At 37.9% G+C, this 20,122-nt stretch overlaps 1 protein-coding gene across 2 annotated transcripts in view; it reads right to left on the bottom strand.

Annotated features, from left to right (window-relative positions):
* Positions 1–306: 306 nt before the first annotated feature.
* The window catches only part of Pcsk1 (proprotein convertase subtilisin/kexin type 1), a 42,749-nt gene continuing 22,933 nt past the window's right edge, over positions 307–20,122 (bottom strand). For both annotated transcript variants that reach the window (XM_057789967.1, XM_057789966.1), the window contains exons 9-14: positions 17,554–17,654; positions 9,310–9,543; positions 8,167–8,324; positions 6,989–7,122; positions 5,496–5,657; positions 307–3,556 (exon numbers count right to left, since the gene is read on the bottom strand). In XM_057789967.1, the coding sequence (XP_057645950.1) occupies positions 3,176–3,556; positions 5,496–5,657; positions 6,989–7,122; positions 8,167–8,324; positions 9,310–9,543; positions 17,554–17,654 (1,170 nt within the window). In that variant the 3' untranslated portion in view covers positions 307–3,175. The remainder of the gene's footprint in view (positions 3,557–5,495; positions 5,658–6,988; positions 7,123–8,166; positions 8,325–9,309; positions 9,544–17,553; positions 17,655–20,122) is intronic.

Genomic DNA, 20,122 nt, shown 5'->3' on the forward strand with positions numbered 1-20,122 from the left:
CTTGTATTGTCAGGAACAATGAAAGCCTGGGTTGAGTAGGAAAATGACATGTGCCTGTTCAAGTAGGTACTTAATCTGTCTCTAAGAAGGTCTGGCTTCCTAAAAATGAGTTAATCAACATTTTATTGCAAACCTCCCATTTTTCTAAAGAGTCCATTTGGAAAAAACATTGGGAAAAAGAGAGAACCTATTTTTGTTGCAAATATGAGCCTTTCCTTTTTGACTTAGTGAAGAACCATTTATTCTTCTTATTTATAAGTATATTTACATATTCTGATTAATACATCAAGTGTGTAATGCAGGAAATCCATTAAGAATTCTAAGACCATGTTAGACTCAGTTGTACATTGTTTTAGGATATTAGATGAACATAACTTTTATTATCACATCACATACATATGCACACACATATATACTTTTATACATACACACAAACACACACACATCTATCTATCTATCTATCTATCTATCTATCTATCATCTATCTATCTATCTATAGATATACTTTTCAATTCACAAGGGGCATGCCTTTCAAAAATATTTTATTGGATGAAACATTCTTAATATCATGAAAGCTTTTGAGTCTTCAATATAATTTATTATGCTTTTTAAAATTCTGTTTGATAAAAGAATTGGTATATTATAAATACCTGTAAAGAAAATATAGCTTAAAATTCCAAGGGAAATATTATATAATTATTATTTTTAACATTTTCACAAAATCCACATAGGCACTAAGAAAGACTGACAAAAATATTTTATATCTAGACAATATATACTACGTGTTGGAAACATTCAAATATGGTATTGTCTAATATTAAAGCTTATCCAGAGTGAACCTTTGGCAATAGCCCATGAGTTGGTTGAAGTTCTTACAGGAAAAATATATTATTAGAGAGGGCTGAAGAAAATCTCCATATATTTAGTATAAGAATTAGGGAAGAATGGGGTCAACCTCCTTCATTCTTTCATTATTTTAAATCACTAATTATCAATTACCAATATTATCCTCCAGGCCATTTTTAATTAGTTGAAATTTAATGTAATAACTCATAAGGCATTTTTAGTTTTAACATGCTACAACAGTGGAAAATTCATTTAAACTTTATAGCAAAAACAATATAAAACCTTCAAGGACAGAGGGCTACTTCAAACCTTCTAGGCATCATGGGCATGGCTCTGGAGAGAGCCTTGCTATGTACAAATTCAAATGATGAAACAAGGAGGTGAACATTGTCATACTAACCACACTCAAACCAAAGCAAATGAATTGTCTTTCTGAACTGGCTCAATGCTAGGAGTGATTGTAGAATGCTCAGATTTTGTAGAAAATTTGCAAACAGAGATTCAATTGTAGAATGCAGGCATATAGTTAACTAGAGTCTATATTGGCATATTACAATAAGGAAGTGGGAGTCTCCAGTCAAAGAGAAGTACAAATGAACATCCAGGTGAGATAAGATTAAGTGCTCATATTAAAACTTCAGAGGTATTTTAGGATTCCAAGTACTCTTTTCCTTATAAATGCACCAAACTAACTAGGTCATAGCAAACTCAATTATTAATGGCAGAGCCTGCCTGGAAGTAATCATGGGTAATCTTTTTTCTTAATGCATTTACACTTTATACAGATCTATTTAATGAGGGAAAAATCACGTTCATAGAAAGACAAATATCACATTTTCTCTCATATATCGAATCTGGATGAAATGAAAAGACAAGGAATTGGAAGCAAGAATACTTGTGAATAGGAGGTAAGTAAGCGGGAACAGGCAGAAAAGAGGTTAATGGGGATAGACATTGACTAAGTACATGAAATACTTGCAGGAGAATGTCAAAATGAAACCTTATTTTCTATAACTAACACACTTTAATTAAAAAGGGATAAATACCCATGGGATACCAAGTAGTAAAATAAAGTAGTCATTGTAAGAAATTTGGCCAGGGAAGCCTAGACTTCGAATCTTACTAGGAAGGTGCTATCTCGAGCCAGCTATTGCCATGATGGAAGATGGGTCTGAAAATCAGGTTTTATGTGAAATCTCACACAGTGAACACATTTTCACATTTTCAATACATTATGTATAACTTACAGTAAGGACAAATAAGACTTAAGTGCTGTCTACCTGTTTTCTGATTTGAAATATGGAAGAAAATTGGTAAGAATTTGAATATTGTCCTCAGAGATTGGAGAACACCCTGTGGTATCCATAAATGAACACTCATTTGCAGAAAGTCAGAAGAATCTGTCCTAGGAACATGATTTGTGAAAAAAATTCTCCTTGCTTCTCCTCTTTAATCAACATATTCCCTGTTAATACATTGGCTCTCTCTATATTGAGTAGTTACTTGTTATTAAACAAAACTATGACTAGGAATTTCCTAACCTTAAGTTTGATTTTGTTCTGAGAAAATTGCATGGATTAGTTCTTTGAGTTTTGAGCTTGTGTCTCAGAAAGGAAATATACAAGGCATAAGGGAAAATAAAAGGCCAGACCACATACAGTGTGAGTCACAGCCATCTCTGGATCCACAGAGATCTCTGCATTGCATGCCAATCAAGAGGAATATTCTGTAACTATTTTAGTTACTATAAAATTTAAGATCTGCTTCCATATGTAAATAATGTATTTTATTCTACCCTCTCTAAGATGGTCAGATCAGCAGCCTCCGCACGAGCAACACATGATACAGAGAAGCCTAGGGTCCTTAGTGAGCTGTGAACTCTCACTAGATGCTTTATGAATGCTTCCTTAAGACAAAAATTCAAAGAACTCCATTGCAAAAATAAGAAACGAGATAAGCTGTAGCGCCAAACCTTTGTAGATTACTTTTCCAAGTTAAAATGAATCTCCTAGTCTTTTCCTATACTTATGAGATATGAAATGGGGAGGCTCAAGGACCCATTCCATTTGGTAAAGAGTTGTATGTCAACAGTGACTTTAGAAAGATGGTTGCTTGACTCATGTAGATAGGGAAGACATTCTTAAATATTGAGACCCATTCATGAAGTTGATTTTCCTTTTGGAACTCACCCCAAGGTACAGTTTGAGGAGAAAAGGTCAAAGAACCACAAAGGACATTATAAGCATGGGAATCAGTGACACAGCTCCAGACCCAGGACCATCTAAGGGGAAGAAGGATTCATGAATATTTCCAACTTGGGGCCACACACTTAAGAATTTTCCTCATTCAGAATGTCTACAAGAGCTTGCAGCAACCTATCATCTCTATGCTTATAAGGTTTGGTATTATAGAAAACATCAACATAGTCACTATACAGATTGTCCTCAGAGTCTTCAAGCCGGGAGGGTTTGTTTAGCTTTTCCAGTGCTTCATAGAAATTTGCATAAGGGATGCTGAGTTTTGCACCTGGAGACGTCTTTGGTGATTGCTTTGAAGGTGGGTTTTTGCTGAAAGCACTTTGTAAGAGCCGTAGTATGGCCTCTGAAGGAGCCCCTTGTGCTAGCTCATCTCTTCTGCCCTCCACACTGCTGCTGCTGGAGCTTTGAGGCACCGGGAGATTGTCATTCAGGCTCTTTTGTGTGGGCTGCTCCTGAAATACAAAATATCATCAGCAAAGGGGGAAATTCATTATTTACAGCCAGAAAAGCTAAATGCAGCCTTAACTCAAGCCCACTACAGGTCCCTTGAGAAGCAATTTGGAGAGCAGAGAGAGCACAAGGTTTGGAGTTATAAGGTTTTGTATCTCACCCCAACTTTGGCAACATCTCAGTCTCCCAAAATTTTAGCTATTAAGTAGAAATCAGAATGCTTCTATGTCTGGTGGCATTGGAGACTGAGACTATGCAAGTATGTATTCAATGTGCTGTATTCCTTCACTATAAAGCCTGCTACAATCATTTCCATTTGGGGGAAATGACAGTAAGTATTTAACAACTCGTTTGTATGGCATCAGTTGCTTGCTGTGGGCAAATGCAGCTGACTAGAGAACCTATGCTCTTCTCATAAGCTATTTGACTTTGAGAAAATTCCAGAGAGGGGTCATGAGCAGGAGCTGGGATATCTGAGAAATGGCTCTTTGTCAATCATTCTGGAAATACAGTTGTGATTTAGGTCTTTCCATGATACCCAAATCAACAGATGTTCAAGTTCTTTGCATAGAATTGAAGGGATTGCTATATGACCTATATACATCTTCTAGTATACAGTATCATCTTTAGGGCATTTGTAATACTTAATAAAGTGTAAATACTTGTTATATTGCATTATTTAAAAGAATAGATAAAGGTAAGTAAGTCTGTACTTGTTCAGTACAGAGGCAGTTGCTTCAAATATTTTTGATCTCTACTTGGTGGACTATAAGAATTTAGAACCCACCATAAGGGCTGATCATATTTCAATACTTCAACAAGGAAAAGTCCTGTTAATACTTGGAAAGGAACCAAAAAAATATGTGGCCTCTATAATATTGCTCCACAATCTTGCAGAAACACCCACAGTGTGAACTCTCCTCAATTGTTGTGGAGAAACTGTACCTGGACTATGCTTAGTAGAATAAAAACAAAGCCAGATGCCTATTTGAGGATTTTTCGAAGTTAGTTTATAAGTTCCTCCTGTAAGTGTCATGCCTCAAAACCTTCTAAAATATCCAGTAGAGAGATCTCCCACTTAGGGTAGATCACTCCAGCGAGGCACTATATCAGAGCTGGGGATGTGAGGAAACAGATGACCTCTCTTTGTGACTTCTAAAAAAGGCAGAGCCAGTAGCTCCTGGAACTAGGATCACATTGGCTACACTATGCATTTTTCTGAGAGAAGCTGTAATTTCATAACTCTTCTTAATAATGACAAGGCATGTCAGCTAAGTGCCAGTTCTAAAGAGAAATTAGTGAAGAGACACTTTCATGGTTTGACTGTCTAACCTTGGTCTCCTTTCTTTAAATATTTTCTGTCTCGATTACAGAGATTACAGTTTAAATAAAATAAAATAAAACTGACATTAGTTTTATAAAGTTATGTGTTTTTTTTTTTTTTTTTAGACAGGGTTTCTCTGTGTAGCCTAGACCATCCTGGAACTCACTCTGTAGACCAGAGACCAGGCCGGCCTTGAACTCAGAGATTCACCTGCCTCTGCCTCCTGAGTGCTGGGATTAAAGGTGTGTGCAGCCACTGCCCAACTAATACAGAATAATTGCCCTGAAATAAAATACTGCATAATATATTATAATAGGTATACACAACCATGTAAGACCCAGTGTGATTTGCAATATGTTGTCACACATGAATAAAATTCATGTTATGAAATTTAATTTTATGTTCATCAACTTTAATTAATAAACTCCAGATTTACGACTATAAGAAAAAGCAAACGTTCATCCAGTTGAGAACCAACAGTTTTTCTCTCCCAAATCCTTTCTCTCTATTTATACATGAATTCTTCCCTTGGTAAAAACTAGATGCATCTTCCCTCGCTCATTGTTTACTACTGTTTACGAACAGAGCACACCCAGCAGGAGCAGAGCTGCACAGACCTCTACCACATTCACCATCTTCTCCACTCCTCTCCTGTCATTCTGGACAGTATTGTAGGACGTATACACACGGGGCTGCTTCATGTGCTCTGGTTGAGAGGAGGTCCCGTGCAAAATCAACTTCCAATTCACAATCCTTCCTTCATTTTGCATTCTTCCAGACTGGCAACAACAAGCACATGTATATTTTAGTCTGTGTTTCAAATATAAAACAAACCTATTCAAAATGCCTAGAGAATCTCATAGTTAAAATCTAATTTTAAGGGGTTGTGCATTTCACATTCAAAGATCTGTTTTGAAAGGATCTGCTGGATCCACTCCTCTAATGCTATGGAAGTCCAACATTTTAAAAGACTGATTGATGGCCTCACACTCATGTTTAAAAAGCAGAGTTCCCGGGTGAATCTGTTTTGTCACATTGGTCCTGTTCTTGAGAAGCTGATTGTTTCTGAAACACTGTAAGTCAAACATCTACACCTGTGGCATCAGACTGTATGGATGTGACATGAAGTGGACCCATCGTAGTGAGCCGTTGAGCTTAGTTTCCCACAGCTGAAACTGAGCTGAAGAATTCAGGAGGGGCTAGGAAGGAAGTGATTAAGATCTTCCAGAGGATCCAGGTTCATCTTTTGAAGTTTAAAGTGATTTATTTTAAAAAATTATCTAGGCAATGAGATCTGCACTGCTGGTCCTTACACTTTTCTCTCAGACCTCAAAGATGGAACACCATAAATCTATATCACAGCCCTCAGAGAAAGCAGGGGATGGCGCAGAAGCTAAGAATTCAGCTATTTGGCTTCAAGTCAGAGACAACCCTGCCTTGTGGCATTGTACTTTAGCAAGTCAGAAAGAGTATTAGCACAAATATATAATCTGAAATGCTTGCAGCCAGAAGTATTTCAGAATTCCAAATCTCTCTGGTCTTAAAGCATTTATACAGGTTTTTACTAGCTGAGAGTCTCTATTCTCCAAATCAAGCCTGGAGTGCTCTAAGCCTGCAAAGTTGTTGAGTATCATTTGAGCTTTAGAAATCAAAATTAAAAAAAAACTGTAGTGTATTTTTGTAACTAAAAGTAGATATAAGATATTAAATAAGATGTCTTGCTTAACCTGAAACAAGACCCTGCCTCTCAGTGAGAGCAGCAGATGAGTTGTAGGGATGCTCTCCTTGACTCCAGCAAAATATCCTACCAAAGGCGCTTTCAAAGCCAGGTGTCTCTGTGATTATGGATGATTCTAGGGACCACAGGTCACATGGCTGGCTGCATACATTTTTTTTCCTCCCTTACAGCATAATTGAGTTTAGTAGTCTCTTAAATTTATTGTCTATATAACTAAGGGGGCAGGGCAACCCTATACTTTTATCTTTCTTCTACTAAGAAGTGGACAGGTCAAGTTTATTAGGACGTAACTAGGGATGTCATCAACATTTTAAAGTACTTCAAAGTATTTGAAAACGGGTTTTGTTTCTTTGTCTTCTTACTCATGCTTACCATGTCTGTAATTTTCAATGTCCAGATGCCTACAGGATTCTCTCCCCATGTGTGAACAGACATGAAGTCCCAATTTTTAAAGCCATTGGGGGATGTATCCCGCTCCCTTTCAGCCAACAGTACGGTGCTGGTTCCTATTTTCATACAACAAACATGTTAGTGAATATTCTGACCTGGCAGTCTGATCATAAGATTCACTGTAGCATTTAATAACTGATGAATAAGGGTAAGATTAACTGAACTATATATAGTCTGTCAATGTGAGAGGCTAGGAATCTTAGTAGTATTTCAGGCAAACTCCAAGGCATCTAGAAAGTATACTTCTGCAATCAATAGAGCCTACTCTCAAGCTCCAAGACTTCATATGCCAGAAAGAAGTCAGTTAGCACATCTTTGCTTGTCTATTTTCTATTGAAGCTGAAATTATTCAACTAAATGTCTTCAAAATATTTTGTAAGAAATTTTAATAATACATTTTTATTTATTTGTGTATATGTGTTTGTGTGTGTGTGCATGTGTGTGTGCTTGAGGGCTTGTGCATACACGTGTGTGAGCCATGGTACATGTGTGGAATTCAGAGGATGACTTGTGGGAATCAGTTCTCTCCTTCTATCACATGGGTCCTGGGGATGGCACTCAGACCATCAGGCTTAACAGCAGGCGCCTTTACCTATCTCACCGATCTATCAACATACTTAAATATATTGAGACAAGTTTTGATTGGATTGTGGTTTATGGCTCAACAGTTCTTAACTCATCTTAACTAGGACACTCTCAGGAATAGGGTAAAGTCTATATTATCATGTAATTTTATTTGTATCACTGTGAAGATTTAATCACTTTTCTCATTCAACTTACAATTCTTAACTTTTCAATTGATTACTTTAATAATCCAGACATGTTTATAAGTTGATAATTATTGAAAATATATCACTGTCACCTAAGAGATGTAAATGCTCAGTCTTTAACCTAGGGAAAAGAATGTAGTTTGAAAACAAGTGATTTCAGAAAAGTTTATGAATTAGCATACTGGAGTAGGTCAAACCCTAACCTAGGGTCTAGTGGTAGTGAGCAGGAAGAAAGAATCTACCACCAACAGAAAGATGATGTTTTAAAGAATAGTAAATGGATACAATGAGACTTGGTCCTGCGGTCATTGATTGGTTGTTGAAGCTTACCCGCAGCAGAAGTGAGTGTGACATGAAGGTCTCCTCTACGAGAATATTCGATTGTTGCTTCAAACTGTACATGTTCCAGGGACTTGATAACATTTTCCTGTCCTTCACAAGCTCTTGTTGGGATTTCAACAATCACTTCTCCATTAGCTTTCAGGGCTCTACATACATTAGAGAAGCAACATTAAAGAAAGGGGAACTTTCCTGCCATCCTTTTGCTTCTTTGAAACAGTTGCACCGGTGCATGCATGTCTTGACCAGAGATAGTCATCAAGGCTTATAATTATTATATAATTATCTGAATGAGAGGTCAATTCAGAATTATCTGTGGGAGAATTTAATGCATAAGAAAATGATAAGGAATGCAAATATATAAATATGATGCTATTGCTGTTCAATCAAGTTCAGTTTTGTCTTCAGTCCAACAAAAATGGTCCATAACAAAGATATCAATCAGATCCTCATACAAATTAAATTCATGTATAAGGCCTTCCTAAGGCATGTTTCCATGATTTTCAGGCTTGGGGAATCTCTGTGAGTGGATTTTTATTAGCATTATGGTCACCTTAATGAAAACATAATGACAATTATAGCAGATTCTGTTTCCATAACCACACACAATAGCCAGGATTATCCATAAAGAAATGCAGTAGGACGTAGGGCTTTTGAAATAAGCTTTAGGTAACACTAGTTGGCAAGTACTGGATTCCATCAATGCTAAATTGCATTTTAAAAACAAACTTAATATTTTTATTTGAGAAAGAATATTTTTTCGTATTTCTTATTTAAAAAATTTACTTTTAATTTTATATACTAACCCCAGAGAAAGAATCTTAAAACTAATTGTTGATTTGGTATTGGTTTGAGGATGTTTTGTCTTACTGTTATACAAAACAAAGATGCCTCTAAGGCTTAGCTTTACATTGCAGGTAGCCTGCAAGAAGAAAATGGAAAGACGTTAGCATGACTAGCAGATCTTTGGTTTCTCCATGACTCCCCAGAGGGACCCAGACAAAGTGAACACTGTTCTGTGAACTCCATCCTCAGCTATTTCATATGACCAAGTGTATGAGAAAACCACAGTGACAACACTTTACCCGCCATGCTCTGGGCATGGCATTGTTTAAAATCCCTGCAGATCCTTACCTAGGCTCAAAGGCATCGTCTTTTACAACACATTCTTTCTTCTCAGGCACACTTCTCCAGGTCCTAGGATCAGCCAGATCCACCAAAGCTTTGGCATTTAGCAAACCAAATCCAAACCGACTGTTCACCATCAAGCCTGCACCATTCTTTTTCCAACCTGGGTTATTGGCCAATGGGTCATACTCAGAGGTCCAGACAACCAAATGCTGCATGTCTCTCCAGGTGAGATTTGGGCTAGAGAGAAAGTGACCCAAAGTATCTTTTAGGGATAAAATAAAGTATTATTATAAACTCAAATTCTAAAAATAAGCATTTCCTTCTAGGGATTATTAAATACCTTTTGTAAATATATATTCTGTTGTTTAATGCTATGTTCTTTTATTTAGAACTCAATATAATACTAAAAATTCTTTCCTAGAGTATTCAAGTTAAACTCTTACTGTCAGTAAAATTCAACCTCAAGCACTGTTGACGTGAGAAATTTTGTTCCGGACTCCAGTTATTTGTATTTATCTAAAGCAATTTCTTTTGTTTTTTATTTAATTTTTAATGATTCTTTGGTAATTTCACACCATGTATCCTAATTCTGCTCATTTCCCAGTCCCTGCAAATCTCTCTCTCACTGCTGTGGCATCCTCTCAAAAGAAAATTTAAAAACATATTAATTTAAAATGGACCAAAGTAAACAAACAAACAAGAAACCCACATCTTTCATCCATCTTCCCTACCTCTCCAAATCCTCTCCATCTAAGTGTCATTGAGAGCTATAATATGTCATGCAGTATCTTGCCTTTTTTTTAAAAAATGTAGTCAGAGCTCTATATTCCTGGGTTCCACATACTTATGATTCAACCAAACACAGATCAAAAATATTTCAAAAGAAAAAATTTTCATTTGTACTGCTGTGTATATACTTTTCCTTGTTACCATTCTTTAAACAGTGCCATGTAACATAGGCTTTACATTGTATTACATATTGTAAGTAATTTGAAAATTACTTAAAATATATGAGAAGGTGTGCATACATTGTTTACAGTTACTATATCATTTCATATAAGAGACTTGAGCCTTGTAGAACATGATCCTAAATCATTATCCTTGGCAGATAATGAGGGATGAAAATAAATGAAAGTTATCAAGAAACTCTTGACTTCATGAGATTACTCTTGAAAGGTACTATACTAAATATTATTAGAATATTCAAGGAGGTGGTTCTGGTTCTTCGGAAATGTGCAGTGCAGTTAAAAAGCCTTTTATGTAACTTTCTATGCTGAATGCTGCATTTATAACTTAATGTACTATGAAAGCCTGGAGAACATCTTTTCTGGGAAGATGTATGTGAGGTGAACTTTGAAGGGATAGTAGAGCTTCTGAAAGGGAGTCCATGGCAACAGGAGCAGAAGTAGCATGATGTGGGAGAACAGCTGGGGCCAGATTACAATCTGTATGCTATAGCAGAGAAGAGACAATGAGGTGAGCTGAGTCAGAAGCCTGAAGATGCGGAATGTCATAGAGTCAGCTTCAATTTTATCATTTAGACAGTGGGAATTATTCTGGACTTTTGATTAAGAAAATAGTGACATTTGATGTTTTAGTAAAATTAATTTGTCAACAATATGTTAAAGTTGGAGACACAAAGTTTTACAATAAGTTGAGACCTTCCTTGACTACTCTGCTGAGATGTCCAGCTCTTCCCAACATGCTCCTGGAGGTCATACCATGCTCTGATGTTTCTCTTTTCTCCATATTACTAAATACTGGTCCACTCATCTGTTTTGTGTCTTATTTTCAGTTGCTTTATCTAGGATTTAGCTACAAGGAGTGAAAACTTATTACCTTATTCCATGATGTTTAGAAAACACACAATGATGGAGGAAGGTCATTGGTTAAATAATAAAGAAACTGCCTAGGCCCATTTATAGGCCAGCCCTTAGGTGGGCGGAGTAAACAGACAGGATGCTGGGAGAAAGAAGCCGAGTAGGGAGTCGCCATGATTCTCCCATTCCAGACAGACGCAGGTTAAGATCTTCCCTGGTAAGCCAGCTCGTGGTGCTACACAGAATATTAGAAATGGGTTAGATCAATATGTAAGAGCTAGCCAATAAGAGGCTGGAACTAATGGGCCTGGCAGTGTTCAAAAGAATACAGTTTCCGTGTAATTATTTCAGGTATAAAGCTAGCCGTGCAGGCGGCTGGGTGCCGGGGACACAGCCCTGCCGCTCTTATTACAACAGAGTGGCGCCCAACGTGCTAATGAACTCCACTAAAACCTGAAAGGACTTAAAAAGGACAGAGAGAGAATTTAAGACAGCTTTTTGCTGTTTGTGAGTTGCATGCGGCAAAGAAATTGTCCCGACTCAGCAACAGGAAAAAACTGGCTGTTTTAAAATGCCGGCTTTCTGGGCTGTGCCGCCACTGCGATCTCTGTCTGGCTCCTGCGGGAGACAGATTCTTTGAATGGATCATTTGGAGTAAAGTGCTACGGCTTGCTTGATGGCAATGTGGACTGCTGTGTGCCTGGAACTGTGTGTGGCTCAGGGGCACCAAATGGCTCTGAGGCAGGAGGGCTCAGCTCCGCCATGCTAAACTGTTCTGGTCTCAGGCAGGAACTACCGTAATTACTGTAATAACAGCACAGTTAAGGTTTCGACTGGGCAGGACACAGGCAGTACCGTAATACCTCTAAATGGTGCAACCATGGTTTTTAAGAAGTGCTTAACATTTTAAAAAATGCTCCTGGATAGTAAAAAAATTACAGATTCACAATAGAATTGATTCAGACACTGTTGGATGAATGTACGTAGGCTTGAGATAGAGAAAAATATATATATGAAGAATAAAGTTAATGTCTTAAAAAAGGGTAAAGTCTTTAAAGAGACAGAGTACAGATACTTATAGATTAAAAGAAATAAAGAAAAATAAGCCACGTAAAAATGGAAAATTCACAGAGAGTCTGGATTCTTTGTATTATTGTGTTTTCTTTAAAATTTTTGACTGTAAAGGAGCTAAGTACAGAGAGACATTTCATTATATGGGCTGCCAAGCTAAACCAGAATGGATATAAGGGTATTATGATTTCAGAATATGGATCTAAGGATATGATGCTTTGGAGAGGGTCTTCTTTTGTTTTCACAGAGGATACGACCCTGTGGATTTCTTCTATCCCAATATGGTATGATACACCACGCCCTCCTGAAAGGTTGCTGTGAACACCCTCAAAAAATTACTTCACTCAACTGCCAACTGAGATGACCCTGGCATACAGGTTATCCCATAAAAGACCTGAATAACAGCGCCCCCATACAGCAGGAAGCAGTTTGGAGAGAAAAAACTGCACCCATGTTCCCAAATATGGTTTATAAACGTTCTTTTACATTTAAAGGGGGAAATGATATAGATATGAATAATTTGCATTTGTATAGATTTTAAGGTCAATTTTGTTATATGTATATTTATTTCTGATCTTGATTAAGGTATTGTGATTGTGTAGTTCATTTAAAAATATAATGTATAATTAGGAAATATAGGTTGCTAATGGATAATCATCAATAATAGTCAAATTTGTAGTCATATTAGTTAGATTTTCTAGATATATAGAGATATATTTCAGTTAGATAGGCATTCTTCATATCTTTCAAAGACTGCAGAATATGGCATTTAAATGTTTTAATAACTTAGGACTTTTCATGACAATGAGACACGTCTGCTCCTGGCAGCACCAATCTACTTCAAGAGGAAGATGGTCATCGAAGAGGCTCCTTATGGAGTTGGTTAGCCATTTGGGCACAAAACTGCTTTTGCCTGGACTGATGCATGAACTGGAAACAAAGAACCCACAGAAAGAGGACTGCTGAACTTGCCTAAAGGTGAGATGGTCTTTCGGGGTTCCTGACCTATGAAAGAGTCTGCAAGACATTCTGCAGGACACAGCAAAAAGTGACTGAACTGTCTTTGGAATTTCCTGCTTCATGGAAATGTCTGCTGAAAACTATGGGCCTGTAGGCCGAAGATGGATGCCCCAACGGTACAAAAGAACTTTGGGTGACTGTCCAGGCAGCGAAATGTTTCTGTCATTTCTAGAGTTTTGGATTTCTTGTTTACTCAGGTAATATTATATCCTTCTGGAGTCTTTGATGGAGTTGAAGAATGGATAGATAGTTATAGTTTTCCTTAGTTATGATAAAAGATAAAATAGATAAATATTGTAACTGTAATTCTTGCTTGATAACTGTTTTGCTATATGTAATCGTACTATGTTAAAATGAAAGCCTTTTTTTGTTTAAACAGAAAAAGGGGAAATGATGGAGGAAGGTCATTGGTTAAATAATAAAGAAACTGCCTAGGCCCATTTATAGGCCAGCCCTTAGGTGGGCGGAGTAAACAGACAGGATGCTGGGAGAAAGAAGCCGAGTAGGGAGTCGCCATGATTCTCCCATTCCAGACAGACGCAGGTTAAGATCTTCCCTGGTAAGCCAGCTCGTGGTGCTACACAGAATATTAGAAATGGGTTAGATCAATATGTAAGAGCTAGCCAATAAGAGGCTGGAACTAATGGGCCTGGCAGTGTTCAAAAGAATACAGTTTCCGTGTAATTATTTCAGGTATAAAGCTAGCCGTGCAGGCGGCTGGGTGCCGGGGACACAGCCCTGCCGCTCTTATTACAACAACACAGAAGAATACCAGGCACAAGAATATATGGGATTGGAAAACAAGTAGGGGCACCTCACATCAAGCCTGTTGATCTGACTGCTACCCCCAACAGCTGTTTGGTGGGAGGAGAGAGAACTGACTCTTGCAAGGTATCCTCTGACTTCCACATGTGTGTCCTCTGTAGCACATACATGTGCACATACATCTACCAAAAGAATATAACAAAATATCTAAGCTGCACACAAAAGTCTCACCAACAAGTCTACCCAAACATGAACTGAACAAGGACAACAATAACAGACATGTTAAAGTGGACCAAAGAAAGTCTATGAGGCCTCAATCCTACACAAAGAACTACAGGTACCTAATGAATACTGAGAGTGGGAAAAATTGTCTTCCAAGAAAGAGCACATCGCTTACCTTGAAAACATGCACACAAGTTACATTAAACAGACTGAACAGGTTATATTTAGGAATACATATATATATACATATGTAACAAAATAAGAGGTCATGAGTTTTAAAGAGTAATGAGGCTATATAGAAGAGTTTGGGAGGAGAAAAGGAAAGTACTCCTAGCATTAAAATGCCTTGGATGAACACAGAGCTTCTAGAATGTACTCTTTAGAATCTGGGTCTTTAGCAATTGGGAAAGAGCATGAAAATAACTTGCCCTGAGGGATTCTGTACTCAAGGATTACTGCCTAGGGAAGGAAAGTCTTGCTTTATAGACTATTTCAGCCTGAAATGATTCTTTCTCCTTCCCTTTCTTCTCCAGTCTCTTAGCTCTTCCTCATAAGTACAGTAAGGTGTCTGAGACTGAAGCCTTTTATGGAAACTACATGTTCTTCACATCAGCCTCCTTTGTTTGGTGGGATGATTGGACTCCATTCAACACTCTTCTCCCTGTCAGAGCTGTCCGGAACAGCATAGAGTAGAACCATTTCAGGGCAGACAGGCCTGAGTTTTCATCTTTTTTGTGAGATATTAATCACATATTTCAACCCCTCTAAGTCTCAATTTCTTCATTTATAAAATGTGACTGCTAGTTTTATATTATAAATATAAGGATTAGAATTAACATTGTATGTAAAAGTTTAGCACAGTGTCTGGTCCACAATAAGAACTTATTAATAAGCACTGAATGCCATTCTTGACAAGTTTAATCAAAAGTCATTCATTCTCTCTGGCTGTTTCTTAGGTGGTGATGAGTATTTGAATGATTCAGTCTAGAGTGACTATGGACATAGCTTAGGCTTCTATGTAGAAATTCTAGTATTCAGATTTTTCTGATATATATTGTCTTGAATAGGCCATTGAATAGGGCTCATGCAATTGAGAACAGACATCTCAACAATTATTATATACTTTAGCAGGATAGATACAAGTGCTTAGACAGATACGTCTATTGTACCAATAACTAGATTCAAAATTAGGAAAAGTAACATCATATGTTCTGCCCCTGGATGATCACAAACTACTAATGTTTTAATCATGAAAATGATGTTGATCTTCTAGAACCCACAAGCCAGTGCCCAGAAAATTCTCTATGTACACTCTCAAATAATTCTGCATTTAGGGAGCAAAGAAATTGGCAGACTACTTGGTAACTAGGCATGGATTTCATGGCAATGATGCCCCCCTCCTTTAGGCAAAGCTCACTAGTGGTAAATAAGATTAATTAGGCTAGATAATTTTTAGACAGTTTTCCTCCCATGTAGATATAAAGGTTCAGAAATTTTAAAATCTCAGTTCTGGGGCTGGAGAGATGGCACCATGGGTTTTGAGCATTTGCTGTTCTTACAGAGGACCTGAGTTGATTCCCAGCACAGATCAGGTTATAGGCAACTCCAATTACCCGTAACTCCAGTTCCAGGGGATAGATATGATGCTCTCTTCTAACATGCAGAGGCATTTCAGACATGTGTGCACACACATGCATTCATATAAATAAGAAGTAAACTTCTAGTTCTTCCATAAAAATTAACACTATAAGGTTTTTAATGTTATAAAAACACTGTAAACCAAAATGGACTTGGACTGGTGTACTGTATTTGTATGCATCTGATAGACAGTGAATAGAGAAGGGAAAAAGCCCAACTTAAACATCTCTCCAGTTCTTCCCAATAGGTAGACACTAGATAGGAGCCTGGACAGGGGTCATGCCTGGTCTCAATTCTGATACCCAGAAATTCCACCCCTCATCTCTTCAGGGAGCCCCAGGGGAACCAGAGCTTCACCAGACTCCTTTGAACAAAGACTCAGCTGCTCAGAACTCCTCCAGGTGCTTTGGAAGGCAGCATGTCTGTTCCTGTGAGTCTAGTCTGCAAATATGTGGGAGGCGGGTACACCTCTTCCAGCTTAGTTATCCCCTGTCACCAAGCATCAGAAGGCAGGAACAAGGAGAGATAAGCCGTGGAAGCGTGTATGGGGTAAATATGCTCTGCATTTCCCTCTGTTTTAAGTGTCAGAATGTGGAACAGCTCTTACTAAGCAAAGATGTTGCTAAATCCATTTTTTTAACATCATATACTAAAATAAAGGCCTGAGGGACTTAGAGTTAGACATGGTAAAGGAGATACAATAAACACAAATAATTTGAGTCTAATTTTGGTTTATGAGATGTTTTAAAGAAAGAAACTCTAGAGAAATAGACCGGTAAACATAGCTGATTACTTATTAGCTTCATTACACTACATTACCTATGAGTAAACAGAAAGTAAATGCCAAACTGATAAAATATTAATGGACCTTTGGAGCCTAGGTCATAAAACAAAGCCATGCCCATAAAGCGGCTGTAACACAGGGCAACTGGTCAAATTTCAGAACTTCATCAATAATGACTCAACTATTAAACAGGACACCATTTCCTCTACACAGCAAGCACTTTAAAGGTGAACACTGGTAGTATTTTAGAAATTGGCAGTTTCAAATATCTACTCCTGGTGAGACAATAGCATGATATGGTCTTTCAAGGCAACAACTTGTCAATATGTTTCAAAATCATTGAAGCACAGCTTTTCTTTGGCTCAGAATTCCCAATTCTGTGTGCTTGCCTTAAGGACCATATCAGAAATGCCAGTATTTATAGAAATATGATTGGATGGTTTTACCAAAATTTGAATTTATAGTCTGCAGTAGTATGAAAAGGTAAAGTCCTGTTGTTAATTACCATGTCTTATCTAGTTACATGAGCTCCAGCAATGAAGGCTTAATAAACTGAAGAAAGCATTCTTGATCTCAGCATCACTCCTAGGAAATGATTTAAACAGAATTCTGCCTGACAAGACAGGCTTATTGTCCAAGAGGAGTACTAGGAGAAAACATAAGTTTAGAAAGCCAAGGAACACTGGCTTAAATGTGAGTCAGTATCTCTAATATATTATAGATTTTTAAATATTAGAAAATAATTTAAAATAAGAAAAAATATATATTTAAATCTATACTGAGATGTGAAAAATGAAAATTTCAAAGTGGCACGATTTATCTGGATTTTGTTGTTGTTGTTCCTGATTTTGCAGTTGTCCAAAATTTCTCCTATAACCACATATTCAGAAAACAGTATGAGAAGCTGACCAGATTTGGGAGCCTTACTTTGCTTCCAAGGCCAGCGCGAAGATGCCAGCAGCCAGAGGTGCAGAGGCTGAGGTGCCTGTGTGGGTCTCTGTGCACTCATCATGCAGGTCTGCGCTTGTCTGAAAGAAGAAAGGCAGAGACATGAGGAGCACAGGAGGAACGACAGTACCGGAGTCTGCATCTGCTGTGACCAAGAAGCCCAAGATTCCATTCTCCACTTCCTCCTCTCAAGCACCAACAACCGGATGTTTGCCATCTGCTGATATTTTAGTTCACTCGCCTCTATATGCAACTTGTCTGTAATTCTGGCAGTGAGCTGCCTTTTCTGAGAATGAAGTATTCCCACTATGAATATTTTCTCTTCTGAGATTCCTAAACGAAATGTGTCTATAAAAAAGGAAATGTTTCTAAGTCACTATGAATCATCCCAGCCCATTAATCATCAGATCCATTGTGCATGGTCTGGCATATTTAGAAATTATAACTCAAACAACGTTCCCTCTGGCCTTCAGATTGACATCTATCTGCCTCTGTCACACAAGAATATAAAGACATCTTGATCAAAGCTCTTTGAACAAAACTTACTTAGAATAAATTTCGCATTAATTTTAAATTTGTTTGGAAAGCTATGAGTTCATGTCTTCAGCCTTTAGATGTTCAGATTTAAAAATTAATCTACATGTGGTTCAGATTATAAAACTACTGTGTATTAGATATGACCTATGGTCACATTATATGGTCTTCTCATTAGCAGAATGGGATTCATATTTCCAGACTCAGTCTGAGACATAAGTGAGAGCCTGCTTTGTGAAAGTATTTGAAAACAGTAATATTATAAATAAGAAACTGTGCAGGCTAACTTTAGGATAATAAAGAGGTTACTGAGATCAATCAGAAATACCACAAAGCCTTCCAGTCAGACTCCTGGCTGAACAAGCAGTGGGGCCAAGGGATTACTAAGCAGACACCCACCCAGGCTTCAGTGTCTTTGTGTTAGCTAGAGATCTCAGTGTGTGGGAGGGAGGTGTAAAAAAATAATTTGTTCTATTAGCACCTCCTTCGGCTTTCTGCTTAGCATCCTTGAATTTCTCACGTTATGGTGGTTCTGTTTCTCAGAGAGCTGCGGAAGTCAAGATGCCCTTTATACCTGTTGACGCAAATAAGCCCCCAGAGATGATGACGCGGAGGAAAAGGGTTACGTAAGAAACAGCATTATTGCCACTGTCTCAAATAGAACTCACCATCTGTCTCTGCCAGAACAGGTTTACCTAAGGACGAATCTCCACCAAGGTGGAAATCTCTTCCCTGCTTCAGTGCACTGGGTTTTGGGTGAGGGGAAGTCTATACAGTACCAATTCTAAAATGCTTAACAGGCAATTTTAACATTTCAACTTAACAAGCCAACTCTGGATGCTGCAGAAATAGCAACAGCTAGGGGCTCTGACACCCATGGACAGATGTCTGATATGTTCCTTTGTAAAGCTATAAAGTCTGCCTACCATAAAGAACCTTTGAGTAGAATGTCACAGTCTATTATTCAAGTAACTGAACATATGGCATGAGAGGGAGGCCAACACCTTTTAGTGGAGACTAAACAGCTCTGTTGCCCAAAGTAGGTACAGAAAAGGAGAAATAAAACACTCATCCATCGTGTACAAACCAGACATTAGTGCTGGTGATCTTTTCAGGGCTGTTAGTGGGAATTGTACATATATTCCAGGACCCTCATTTCCAGAAGAGTAGACAAAGACGGAGGCCTTACTTTGTTTCCCCCAAAAGACAGAATGTATAATACTATCTATCATAATCTATTGGGATTACTGGCAACCAGTCCCCAGACCTGGTCATTGTTTACTAGGTCACAGCCTGCTAATTTATTGAGGTTAGGATCTACATGTTTTATTGAGTGGATTCTATGTCCAGAGTTAAATTTGAGGCTTTAAAAGTTTAAATTTAAAGTGCCCATCTCTGTTCTCAATGCCACCAAACAGTTCTTCATCATTATGCCCTTGAAGGGAAATCCAATAACTGTTCATGACTCATGGAAGTGAAGGCACAGGCTTGCGTGGGCTGGAGGAGATTGAAGCCTATAACTCCCTGTGCTGTTCCCTGAAGGCTGAGGAGTTCACCGCAGGCAAAATTGAGACTGTTATTTTTCATGTAGGTCATCTTTTCTTAAGCAATATCACCAGTGTACAGTCTATACTTTTATCATTTGCTAACAGTCAAGTCAGACTATATCCCTGTTATTAAAGGATCACAAAGCACAGGATGATGAAGCCCTATGACCCTGAAATCTCCTTCTAGGCTGTTTCCAGAGATGCATCAGACAAGCGGAAAAGGCCTTTGGAGTGTCTGCTGTATGTAATGACAGGTTTTGTGGCTTCTCTGAGCTGAGTTTAAAAAAAATGACAGGGAAGATCATCTTGGCAGAAATGCTGTTATCCCTGGAGAGAAACTTCTCAATATATGTCAATCTTTCAAGTGAGTAAGCTTGAGTCTCCCCAACAGAGACATCAAGCTGAAGCAAATCAATTTTACCAAAGGTCAGGGAAGAGGATTGTTCTGAAAGCCTGCCTTGATCTGG

The sequence above is a fragment of the Chionomys nivalis genome, chromosome 15 (genome assembly GCF_950005125.1).
Source record: "Chionomys nivalis chromosome 15, mChiNiv1.1, whole genome shotgun sequence".
In the NCBI taxonomy this organism is placed as follows: domain Eukaryota; kingdom Metazoa; phylum Chordata; class Mammalia; order Rodentia; family Cricetidae; genus Chionomys; species Chionomys nivalis.